Below are 13,707 nucleotides of genomic sequence, written 5' to 3' on the forward strand. Positions count from 1 at the left end.
GGTTTATGTTAGTGGCGCAGTCGCGGAGTCAAAGAACATGACTCTTTAAACGAACCTTCGCAAAAACTTCCTTTTAATAATTTTAATAATTAAATTAATATTAACAAGCTAATACACAAGCTCAAGTGAGCAGCGTTTGAACTATTTGCGTTAATAAGCATTTAAAAACAGAAAAAAAACTTGAAGCTACATATGTAAGTAATAAGACATTTATAAAATTAAAGTTTAAATTGAAGAAGAAACATTTTGATGAAAATAACTGTTCATACTAAAGCGGTTGTGGAATTAAAAAAAAAAAACAACAACAAATAAATTGTAAGCAAAGTCAAATAGCGGTCGAAGAATGGAGAAAGAAGAATAAAAACAACAATAAACATATCGTATGCAAGACCAACAGCTTCACGAAATTTGCACACAAATCGGCTCACTGCATATAAGTACCTGCAAAAGAATAACCATGGAAGAAATCAGAGAAAGAAGAGACCGCGTCGTGCAAAGCATTAAGTTAGTCTCCCCTTTCGATGGAGACAGAAATTACCTATCGCTCTTCATTGGCAGTATTGACAACATCATTCCGCCATTCACTTCTCTTACAAATGAAGAGAAGCCCTTCTACTTCCAGTGTATAGTAAGCACACTACGTGGAGCAGCTTTGGATGTAATAAGGAGAGAACAACCATCTGATTGGCTTACACTACGCGAGTTATTAATTAGTGAATTTATTGAGCATACACCCATAACTACTCTTATATTGTCAATTGATAATATTAAGCTTAGCAAGAGTGTAAAACAATTATGTGATGATATTAATCAAGAAGTATGTAAAATAAGAGATCGTATTAAATTAGGTAATTTAGGTATTTCTCAGGAAAATTTTTTGAAAACGGAATTACAACAAATAAGTTTAAAAACATTGAAAAGAGAGTTACCGAATCATCTTACTGCTTTGATTAATATTAATTCACCAGCTGACTTAAGAGATGCTATTCGAATTTTGAAAGAAAATGGTGAATACAATGAAAATAAGCAAATCGTAAATCTTAGTAAGCAAAATACTGCTGAGCAAAATATGCATAAAGACAATAGTTTCCAAAATGATGTACCAAATTTTCCTATTTTCAATCCCTATCCACTTTCTTCTGCAGTAGATACTAGTTTTTATCCGTACCAGCCTCGTTTTCCCAGTAGTAGAGTGCAAAATATGCCGCACTACAGCCAGCAAAGTGCCCAACACCGCGTTCCTTATATGCCAGTACCTGATTCAAATCAGTTTCGTTTTAATCAGCGTAGCGTTCAAGCTGGTACTCGCACAAATCGAGCTAATTCTAATCAGTCTCGCATTAGACGATTCGGTGCTCCAGTACCTATGGAACAAGATGAGCAAAATTTTCATTTGCAGGCCTCGGGAAATTACCAAGAATTCAGTTGAATATTCAAAACAAACTGTGCGCGTTTTTGATTGATACTGGCTCTTCAGTCAGCTTAATCAAGCCAAATATTAGAAATAGTGAAATAATTTCTTCCGACCCTATAACTTTAAAAACCGTTACCGGATCAATAAATATAAATTACACGCAGGAGTTAGTTGACGATAAAAGAAATAAAATAATATTTTACGTATATGATTTTTCTAATAGTTTCGATGGATTGTTAGGATGGAATGCACTCAACCAATTATGCGCAAATATAGACATACCAAGCAAAGCTATTACTTTGAATGGAGTAAAATACAAGTTCGTTGATGAAATCTTTCGTAGCGAGTGTATCAATCTGTTGGATGAATTAGGCATAAGGCAAGATTCAAAAGAAAATATGTTTAGGTTAGACCACTTAAATGATCTTTTAGATAAATACAGTAGCTTATTTTATAAGGAAGGCGAAAAATTAACATTTACAAGCTCAGTTAAGCATCAAATTAGAACAATCAATGATAATCCTATTTATGCAAAGTCCTATAGATACCCAGAAGTTCACAAGGAGGAGGTGAACAAGCAAATTAGAGAAATGTTAGACCAGAAAATTATCTGTAATAGTAGTTCGCCATACTCTGCACCAATTTGGGTTGTGCCAAAAAAGGTCAATGCATCGGGCAATCAAGACTGGCGTATCGTTGTCGATTATCGTAAGTTGAACGATATTACCATCAGCGATAAATTCCCCATACCAAATATGGATGAAATTCTCGACAAATTGGGCAGATGTATGTATTTTACCACGTTAGATTTAGCAAAGGGGTTCCATCAAATAGAAATGGATCCCCAAGATCGTAGAAAGACAGCCTTTTCAACACAAAATGGCCATTACGAATTTCTCAGAATGCCTTTTGGGTTGAAAAATGCTCCGGCGACCTTCCAGAGGCTGATGAATACGGTGCTGGATGGTTTAATCGATGTCAATTGCAGAGTTTACTTAGATGACATAATTGTTTTTAGTACATCTTTACAGGAGCATATCGATTCGCTTAATAAAGTTTTTGATAGATTAAGCAAAGCTAATTTAAAAATCCAATTAAACAAGTGTGAGTTTTTAAAGAACGAGACAGAATTTCTTGGCCACATTATTACCAGAGACGGGATAAAACCAAATCCCAATAAAGTGGCAGCAATTCTTAAATACCCCGTTCCTAAAACAGAAAAAGAAATAAAACAATTTCTTGGTTTAGCAGGGTTCTACCGCAAATTTATCAAAGACTTTTCTAACATAACTAAACCCCTTACGCACTGCTTAAAAAAGGGTAACAACATCGACTCAACTAATGAAAAGTATTTAAGAGCAATAGATACAATTAAACTGCTGATTACTAAGGATCCGATATTAGCTTATCCTGATTACAGAAAAATGTTCACTCTTACAACAGATGCGTCGAATAAAGCTCTAGGGGCAGTCCTAAGCCAAGATGGGCGACCAGTGTGCTATGCGAGCCGTACGTTAAATGAGCATGAACTTAACTACTCAGCAATCGAAAAGGAATTGCTAGCTTTGGTGTGGGCAACAAAGTATTTTCGGCCATACCTATATGGTAGGAAGTTCGTTATTCACACTGATCATCGACCTTTGCAATGGCTACACCATTTAAAAGAGCCGAATTCAAAGTTGCAAAGGTGGAAAATTAAATTGAACGAGTTTGATTTTGAAGTGAAATATATTGCTGGGAAAGAAAACTACGTTGCTGATGCGTTATCAAGAATTAAAATTCAGGAATGTAACTATGGCGAAGATGATTCAGTTGTAGGAACTATTCACTCGGCTTCTGAAGACTCTCAAAACTTCATAGAAATTACAGAAAGACCCTTAAATATATTCAAGCGCCAATTAAAGTTAATACGAGGTGACAAGAATTCATTCAAAACAGAAAATGTGTTTAAAAATAATTTAACTACAGTAACTTATACTGAACTTAGCACTGTATTGATAAAAGAAATAATTAGTAAGTATCTGCTTAATTTAAAGTTGCTATATATATACCAAACGATTATGACTTTGTAATTTTTCAAAATGTGTATAAATCGGTCTTTCAAAATAAACGAAATTCACTAGTTAGAGCAACGAAATTGTTAGAAAATATATTTGAATACGCTGACCTTAAAACAAAAATTTTACAAATTCACCTTGAAGGGCTGCATCAGGGTATTGAAAAGATTGCCAATTGTTTTAAAGCAAAGTACTACTTTCCAAATTATTTAAAAGAAATCACCAAAATCATAAATGAGTGTGAATTGTGTAATCATTGCAAAAATGATCACATCGCATTTAAAATTCCTCTAAAAGTCACACCTCCTGTCTACGAGACAAGAGAAAAATTTGTTGTTGACATTTGGGAATGGGATAAACATCACTACTTGACATGTATAGACATTTATTCTAAATATGCTATAGTGGAAGAAATTAGTTCACTAAATTGGTTAGAAACTAAGAAAGCGCTATTAAAAGTATTTAATGTTATGGGTCCCCCAAAGGTACTTAAAATAGATCAAGACCAAGGTATAAATAATGTGAATATAAAGCAGTGGTGTGAACAACTAAATGTAAAGTTGGAAGTGACTACTGGTAAAACTGGTATTGGTGACATCGAGCGCTTACATAAAACCTTGAACGAAAAACTTCGAATAATTAACACTTCCGATAATCAAGAATTAAAATATTATAAAATAGAGCAAACAATTTTTACTTATAACCATAACATTGTACATTCTACTACTGGTGAGACCCCATATAATATATTTTTTAACAAACTGTCTCCTAAACTAAATCAGCAACTAATTAAAGAGAAAAGAATCCAAAATATTAATTCTACAAGAAAAGATACTGCTATTGATACTAATTTCGTAAGTGCGGAAAATTCCAGAAAACGTTTAGATAAATCGAAAAACCCATTTAAGCAAGTAAAATTAGTCAAAGCAGAGGATGATAATGAACATTTTGTCGTCAAATTTAAAAATAGAAATGTAAGAAAATACAAAAGCCAATTTAAGCGAAAAAGAAAAAAATGTGTAACCAAATTAATATAAATTAAATAGAAGATGTTTTGTATTTACTAAAATCCATTAACATAATTAAATTAAATTTCTTTTGAATTTTACGTATTTAGTTTAAGTATACAGCAATTTCTTAGGAAGGGAGGAGTGACATTATGTCTCTACAACAATTCCCTATTATTCTCTCTAACTGTATATAATATAATTTCAATTACTACTTTAGAGTAAGTTCTTAGCTATTAAGTTCTTCCTCACTCACTCTTGTTTCTTGTTTCGAACGTGTTAGAACACCATAGTGAATAAAATTATGAACTTTTCAATTGTAGTATTAATTAGTGAATAAAGTTATAATAATTAAACCTTCAAATTGTGGTTTATGTTAGTTGCATATACATATACAATTTCGCGCAATTTTCAAAAAGAACAAATCTATATGTAAAGATGCATACAAATCTGGACATATCAAATATACGAATCTATTCCGTACGCAAGCAAATGTAAGGTAATGTGCTTGAACTACAAGCGAGAGCGCGGAACGAACGACAAAGAGCACAATCGGCCCCGCGTTCGGCAATGTTCGACATCTGGCTCTGTCCTACTGAGTGAGCATATATATGTATATGTATGTATGTATATGCGCATATGTAGGTATATAAATTCACATACTTGTATTTGCATATGCCTTCTTCCTGTGTGCATAGTAATGAACCATTTCTCTGTTGAGAATAGGACGATGATAGAAAAAGTAGGAAATGAAAGGGAGTGTTTCGAGTGTAAAGTGTCTTGAAAAAGGCAAATCGATGATGGTGCCTCTTAGTGTTGTTGATTTATTAACGTCTGATGCACAATCGAAATTGAAGATATCTTTCATGAATTTGATAAATGTTTCGTCATTTTTCACGTTTGTGTAAATGTAACTTGACCTATTCCATTGCAATTCCATTTACCTCCTCCTCTATATCCATACAAAATATCTATCAAACAAATAAAATTAAAATTTTGTTTTGAAAATTGCAACCATTCCATCAATATTTTCTTATGACGTTGTTACGTTAAACTATCGTCAGTAAACCGACTTTACAGACAACCTCTTTTTTAGAATAAAGTTGTATTTTCATCAAAAAAAACAGCGCGAACTTATATTACGTTTCCACCAAAAGCAAACACCGTGTTTGCAGGAGTTGTGTTTGGGAGAACTGTCAACTGTTTCCACCGAAAGTTTGGGAGAAACTGTGTTTGAACTGTCTTTTGTTGACATTGTGAAATGAGAATTATAAAAATTGATAAAATTATAAAATGGTGCATAAAATTCAATTTGTTATGTTGATTTTATCATTTTATTTTAAAATAATTGATAGTGAGTTGGTCGCATATTATTTAAAAAAAAGGTTAAGGGAAAATAAAATAATTTTAAGCGTTGCTGCCAATTTAATGCGTTCGCAAAGTGTATGGTCTTGGTATGGTAAACAGATTTATGATACATTATTTGTGTATAATGTACATGTATATTTTAGGATGTATTTAGATGTAAATACAAATAAAATTACATATATAAATAAAAGAAATACCTGTTATACTATTCGCAACGAGTTGATTCAGTATTCCTGAGGAAAGATTGTAGATTTATTTGGCTTATTTGACTTATTTTATATTTTGCGCGCACCACTTAACGATTACCACAAGAAAAATATTAAAAAAAAAAAAAAAAATAAATAATTGGGGGCGACCGCTATTAGAAAAATGTTTTATTAATTTTGCTTTCACCGAGATTCGAACCAACGACCTCTCTGTGAATTCCGAATGGTGATCTAGCACCAACCCACTCGGCTACGGCGGCCGTTAATCAAATGTCATATTGACAAATTGCAATCATTGTTGCCATATTTCGATAAGAATGCAATAATAAATGAGGAAAATGAGCAACATTGCCACCACTTAATAATTAAATTAGACGCAAACCCAACAAAACACGCTTTGAATTAGACGCAAACCCAACAAAACACGCTTTGAAAAGTGGGTTTAGGTATGGAGTTGTGTTTTAATTTTGTATGGGATTTGACAGGTGTTTTGTTTCGTGTTTGCGCTAAGAACACGATAGCGGCAGAGAACACGATAGCGGCTGCGGTGGAAACTTAGTATTAGTTGCACATCAAATAGGGTTCAGGAAATGTTTCGATAGCTGAACGAAATGCTGGCCTGGCATTGCAATTAATGTGGAGTACTTCGAAGATGATAATATCACTTCACTAATTCTATTCACACTTCCCTTTACTCTAATTTAGTTAGTAATCAACATTGTATTTAGAATTAAGGAAAAAGCATAAATACTAGAGAATTTTCGTGTGAAAAGGAGATCCAAACACTTAAACAAATATCATAAAAGACTAAAAGCCAATCACAGCACTACAAATTGCTAACAAAAGCTTTTCAAGCCACTTTTATCCATTTTGCTACCTACTTTTTGGCAATACTGATCGCAATTATTATGATTATTAATACCAGACTTGATAAATAAATAAATTTGAAAAGTAAATATTCGAAAAAATATCGGTCATTCTGCTGCTGCGTTTTATTTTTCCTACTTCTTCTCCATTGTACTCCAATTTATTAAGCAAATAAAGCTGCGACACGAGAATACACTCAGAGCCAGCACAAAATCCCCAGAGAATTTTTTAATCGCTATGCTTTATGTATTCAAGTAAAACTAAGCTCTGTAATAAAAATTAAATCGAAAAATAACGGCGCTGTGGTTGAGGGCCATATTTGCTGAAACAAAAGGACAAAGAAAGTACACAAAGAGAGATACAAAAAATGGCGCGAAGGAGAGTGGTTTGTGAGTATGTATGTATGTATGTATGTATGTATATATGAGTGAGTCGTTACCAATAGCCAATTGCTATTTTTCGATTTGGAAATATTTTTGGTATTTTCATTTTGCTTCATTTTTTCGCTCGCTCTGTCTTTTTGTTTTTTTGTTAAAATACTAAAATGTAGAGAAATAAATAGGTCAGCGACGACGTTGGCATGTTTTTGGTTTTAGTGAATTGCAGCTGCAATAACTGCAATTTTCAGATACCCATTTAAAATATGTGTAGTGCAGTGTTTATTTGGATAGTTTTTACTTACAGCTCTGCTATATAGAATTTTTTTATATTTTTTTTTATTAAACTCTAGCGAAAATGGCAACATTTGTGATTTATCTGACGCTGCAGTTGTAGTGGCGCGCATTTCACTCTTTCCATTTCGCGTTTATTTACTTTTTGAAAATTGCTGATTTTTCATATTTTCACCTCAATTCAATTTTTCTATGTACACACATTTTTTATTTTTTTAAACTAGACTAGTTTTTGTTTTAATTTTTTTTAGTTGTTTTATTTCAGTTTTTTTTTATTTTATTTTATTTTTTTTTGTTTTATTCCAGTTTTTATTTTTTTATTTTTATTATTTTATTTTGCTTGTCTACTCACCAGCACACGCCTGTAGAGCAGACGCACCTCCTCCAACGGCGGGTAGCTATCAATTTTCCATGTCAGATTGTAACTATCCGATGAGCGACCCCATTTCGGCGAGTAAAATTCAGCTGGGCCTGGACGTCCAGACAACTCCATGTATTTGCGCGAACGTCCGAGTGAGTTATCGGCCACACAGCTGCAATGTAATTGGTATTTATTATTTATTTATTATTACTTGGAGTGTTGAGTGGGTGAAAGCAAGAATTCAGAGTACAAAAAAAATAAAAAATAAAAAAATGCAGAAAAAGCTGGTAGTAAAGTAAGTCCTCGTATACACATAAATATTCATAAATACGCATAAGTTAGACACACACACACACATAGTAAAAAAAAAAATATAAATATTTTCCTATCTAACTAATTTTTATAGCCCATCGAACTTTCGCTTTTCACTGAGCTTTTTGTTTTTACACCACTTCCATTTCAGCTTTAATGTTTTGGGGACAGTAATGACGTCGTCAGGTGTAGCCGTAAATCACGGACATGTTTTATTTACATATTTTTAAATTTTTTTTTATATTTGGTCTTTTTTTTCCTAACTACGAGAAAAGGTCATCGCATGCGATAATACATTTGCGTCGGGAAATTGCTTTTGACCACATTAAAGTAATTTACTCATCTCTCTTCAGTCAACCGCTTCGCGTGGCTTGCTTAGGCACGAGTAGAGTTGGGTTTCGGGAATTTCCCGACGGGAATTCTCGAGAAATTCTCGATATTTTTCCATCCCGAATCTCGAGAATTGAAATTTTTATCATTTCGGGAAATCCCGAATCTCGAGAATGTTTCAAGATTTCTCGAGAAATCCATTTTTTTTTTTAATTTTTGTTGTCAAATATTAAGAGAAAAAACAATTCTTTCAAAAGTAAAAGAATACACATACATATGATTAATACCTGGAAACACCAAACTGTAACGGCCATTATGTTACAAAGAATCGCACACTACATACTGTTTCGCAGAATCACATACAATTCACACCATAGTTTCAATTGCTATGCGAAAAGCCACAACAGTATAACTGTTCCATTTGTTTGTTTGTTTGTTTTTTGTTTTGTTTTAGGGTGACTACAGAGTAAATGCTAGATGCGTTGCTATGCTATGTCGAGGGAAAGCACTGTAACATCAAGCTAATGAAGTTTAGTTTTATGTGTTTCTTATATGAAGCAGCAGTTAAGCAATTAGAAATGCTTTGAAAATAGTCAAGCAATTTCAATTTGTTCGCAGACTGCACAGACGACGTTTGTAAATTTATTTTTTGTAGTGAGCGGGTGCATTTCATTTTGTGGTACCTGATTAAGTATAAATTATACACCGTATTTTGTGGTCCAAATATTACTTATTTTTAAGTTTTGAATCGACGTATCGTTGACTGTGAGTACCGGTTAGTTACTTCCTTTAAAAAAAAAAATTTAAAACAAATTTTGAATTTTTAGCATTAAAAATCATGAGTTCAGAACACGAATACGACCAAGTGTGGCAGCTTTTCAAGCGATTTGACGACGAAGAAACATGTTTGAAATGCAATAAAATCATTAAATGGAAGTCATCGTCACCGTCACATGGAGAGGATACACAACATGAAGCGAAGGGAACATGAGGCTCCAAAAGAACAGCCACCAGCCAAGAAGACCTGAACTCTTCACAACTTTTTCAATACTTCTTCCTCGCCTGAATCGCTTGAACAAATTGTTGCAAAATTGGCTGCAAAAGATGGAATTCCAATAAACGCGATAACGAAAAGTGAGTTCATTCGTAATAGTATCAGCCGCTTAGGATTTCATCTTCCAAAGTGTCACAAAGCTGTTCTGGGTTTGGTTATGAAGTACTGCATGAAAATAAAAAGCGATTTGAAGATCAAAATTGAAAATTTTAAATCTGCACAGCGTAAGTTCAGCTTGAGCATCGACGAGTGGGCAAGCGTGCGAAACCGACGTTACATGAACATCCATATATATTATGACGATGGACAATCTGACAACCTTGGCCTGGTTCACATTCAGGAATCATGTCCCGCTGAAAAAGTATATGAGCTCGTAAATGCAAAGCTTTCAGACTTCAATATAAAACTACAGTCCGACATCGTGGCTATTACAAGTGATGGTGCCAGTGTCATGATCAAATTTGGGAGACTATCACCAGGGCATCAACAGATTTGCTACAATCACGGCATACATTTGGCGGTCATGGAGGTAACCAGAAACGAAAAGTCGCAAACAGGATATACGATAGTGACGTAAGCGATGGAGACGATTCGGATGAGGCTCCGATGAAAATGAAAACAATGCAGCCAGTACTTCATTTTCCGACATTAATGCGGAAAACGCTTCCGATGACGAGGAAAACAATATCGTATTTGTTGCTGACAAGACGGTCACTATAAAGTCTGCATTTGAAATCGTAAAAAAGGTTCGCAAGATAGTTTTGAAATTCAAGAACTCGCCTGTACGGAATGCCATCTTGCAGGATTATGTTAAAGAGGTCGAGAAGAAAGAGCTTTTCTTGCTGTTGGATTGCAAAACACGTTGGAATAGCCTGGAAACTATTCTGGCCAGATACATTTGCATCAGCAAGCATGTTCGTAAGGCGATCGACACTCTTAATTTAAATTTTATGGCCACTACTGACGCAGAAGAAAAGTATTGCGAGGATATCATAAATGCTCTTAAACCTATACGTGTTGCTGTAGAAGCACTTAGTCGCCAAAATGTGAACTTACTTGCTGCGGATTCTATTCTCAAATTTTTGTTCACAAAATTGGAGAATCAGCACACCGAATTGGGCAATGAATTCTTATCCAGCCTAAAAAAAAAACTTAACAGCTCGTAGATCTAGCCGTTTGTTATCGGCCTTTAAATATTTACACGATCCAGTTAACAGCTCTAGTGACAAATCTGAATTTTTCCACACCTGTTCTAAAACAGAATTGATAAAAGAAGCCGAAAACTATTTGGCTCGTCTATTTTCTACGAGCATTCAAGAAGACCAAGCAGTATCTAGTTCTGACGATGATGACGTATTTGCAACCAACAACGTCGATGAAGAAGATATGGCGAAACAGCTTGAAAAATACGTTCAGCAATGCTCAAAACCGAAAGCAGACATTGCGCAACATGCGGCGAACCAGATGTTTTCGTCGCTTAGAAACGAGCTAAAACTATATGAAAAAACTGGAGAGAAAACACAAAATGTTGAAAGACTGATCGGGGCTTTTAACACTGTTAAGCCAACATCGACTCAAAATGAGAGGAATTTTTCTACAGCGGGTAATTTTGTGTCCAAAACGCGTACGCGATTGTCAGACGAAGCCATTGATAGTCTGTGTTTTTTAAAACACCATTTTGGGAAATAATGTTTACAATCACTTTTTCCCCCTATTTTAATAAGTATAATCTTGAATTATTTTTGTTTTGAATTTTTTTGTAATTATTTTTGTTTCACTTTTTTGTTTGCAATAATTGAAATAGTAATATTTTCAAATATTTTTTTATCTAATTTATACTTTAATAAAAATAAATAAAAATAATATTTTATGAAATTCATTGCTCTTACACTGGTTTTAGATTTTTTTTTTTAATTTTTTGGAATTTTTCCCGAATTTTCGAGAATTCTCGAGAAATCTCAAAAATTATTTTCGGGAAATCCCGTATCTCGAGAATTGAAATTTTCGTTATTTCGGGAAATCCCGATTCTCGAGATTGGGATTTTCTCGGGAAATACCCAACTCTAGGCACGAGTGCATAAAAAATTAATTTAACATACCTAAAAGTTTATGCTCACAGGAAGTTTATGCGAGTATTAGCCTTACCGCACAGTGGTAACCAGTTGGTGCCGAATAAAAATTTAAGTAAAAGCAAAGTACTTTTTAAAGTAATGCTAATAAGACTAATGAATTTAGGTTTAATTTTTTCGAATAATGTTTTATAAGCAGCCAAAAATTGTGTTTGAAATGCTCAAAACCATATTCGAAATTGACTCGTATCCCATCTATGTATTGCTACAGGCAGCTTGTGGGGAGTGAGATAGTGGATAGCTTCAATTCGATCATTCAGCAACTTGAAAAGTACTTCATACAAATTGTAAGTGGAGAGGCAATCTTCTTACTTATAGCTCTCTTCTTACATCCAGTTCGCTATAATTTACGATATTTCTTAATCCCAATAGTAACTTTATTCATGAAGAAAGGCTCCTATAGGGCACGTGACGGATAACTACCAATTGTTCCTAATATTGAGCGTTATTGCTTGAAGACTTTAAAACTTATGTGAAAGTGATGAACAGTGTTTCGTACGCTGGTATACATACAGGTTGTTTGTGTTATCATTCGCACGCACGCTCTCCGACACAGGAACTTTCGTATGATGATGTTGTGATCGCTCTTATTTAACGCTATTAAAATTGACGCCCACTAAATAGAAAACATTTTTTTGTTGTTCAAAGTATCTCCCACAAAGCGCAATGTTATAACAACAACAAAAATTTGTCTGACATTGCATACAATTTAATATATATACACCTATTATAAATATAACAAAGCAAATCAAATTTCTGTGAGAGAGGTGCAAAAGAGGTCAACATCGCGCCATTTGCTCTTTCAACACTACAACCCATCGGAAGAAAATTAAGAAGTTCGAGTGTGCTCACTGCTACTCTAATGTAGCAGTGTTGCTTCTTTATGGGAAGAACATAATATGTGAGCACGTATGAGTAGAGAAGTACAGAAATATATTTTGAGAGAATAAAACGGTAAGCAAGTAGAATTACATACATGACAAATTGTGAGTGGGTGCAGAGTTAAACACAAATTGCAAATATTTTATCACAATTTATCCTTTAATTACGCCAAATCTTGGAAAAGACCTATGAAAAGCAAGTCGACACCCATCATCTCTTTGTCGACTATAAAGCTGCGTTCGATAGCCCGATAAGGGATTGCCTGTACGCCACCATGTCTGAGTTCGGTATACCAGCAAAGCTCATACGGCTTTGCAGAATGACGTTGAGCAACACAGCCAGCACCGTCAAGGTAAGAAATAACCTGCCGAGCTATTCAATACCGTTCGAGGTTTCAGACAAGGCGATCCACAGTCATGCAACCTCTTCAACTTCGTGATGGAAGGGGTGCTCCGAAAAGCAGGTGTGCTCGTAAAGGCACTATTTTCTACAAATGTGTCCAGCTCATTGCGTACGCCGATGTCATTGATATTATCGTTTTCTGCTATCGAGAAGGAATCATCACGAGTGGGTCTGGCGGTGAACGAGGGTAAAACGAAGTATATGCTGTCTACAACGCGGAACACACGGCGTGTAGGAACGCACGTCATTGCGGACAACTATACCTTCGAAGTTGTGCCAGAATTTATTTATCTTGGTACCGCCGTTAACAGCAACCACGATATCAGCCTGGAGATCAAACGGAGAATCACTCTTGCTAATAGGTGTTACTATGGGCTAGGTAAGCAATTGAGTAGTCGAGCCCTTTCTCGCATGACCAAACTGAGACTTTACAAGACGCTCATCATACCCGTGTTGCTTTATGGCGCAGAGGCATGGGCGGTGTCACAAAGCGATGCAGCCGCTCTTGGGGTGTTCGAGAGAAAAGTTTTTCGTAAGATCTTCGGTCCTGTGCGCGTTGGCGAAAACTACCGTTCAAGAATGAACTACGAGCTGTATGAGCTCTACGCCGACATTGACGTAGTTCAACGCATCGCCATCTAACGCCT

The 13,707-nt window shown here is 34.8% G+C and overlaps 1 protein-coding gene across 1 annotated transcript in view; it reads right to left on the minus strand.

The window, feature by feature from the left end:
* LOC129238564 (limbic system-associated membrane protein-like) overlaps positions 1-13,707 on the minus strand; it is a 124,632-nt gene that overhangs the window by 14,751 nt on the left and 96,174 nt on the right. The window contains exon 8 of the mRNA XM_054873629.1: positions 7,943-8,123. Coding sequence (XP_054729604.1) covers positions 7,943-8,123 — 181 coding nt within the window. The remainder of the gene's footprint in view (positions 1-7,942; positions 8,124-13,707) is intronic.

The sequence above is a fragment of the Anastrepha obliqua genome, chromosome 1 (genome assembly GCF_027943255.1).
Source record: "Anastrepha obliqua isolate idAnaObli1 chromosome 1, idAnaObli1_1.0, whole genome shotgun sequence".
Classification (NCBI taxonomy): domain Eukaryota; kingdom Metazoa; phylum Arthropoda; class Insecta; order Diptera; family Tephritidae; genus Anastrepha; species Anastrepha obliqua.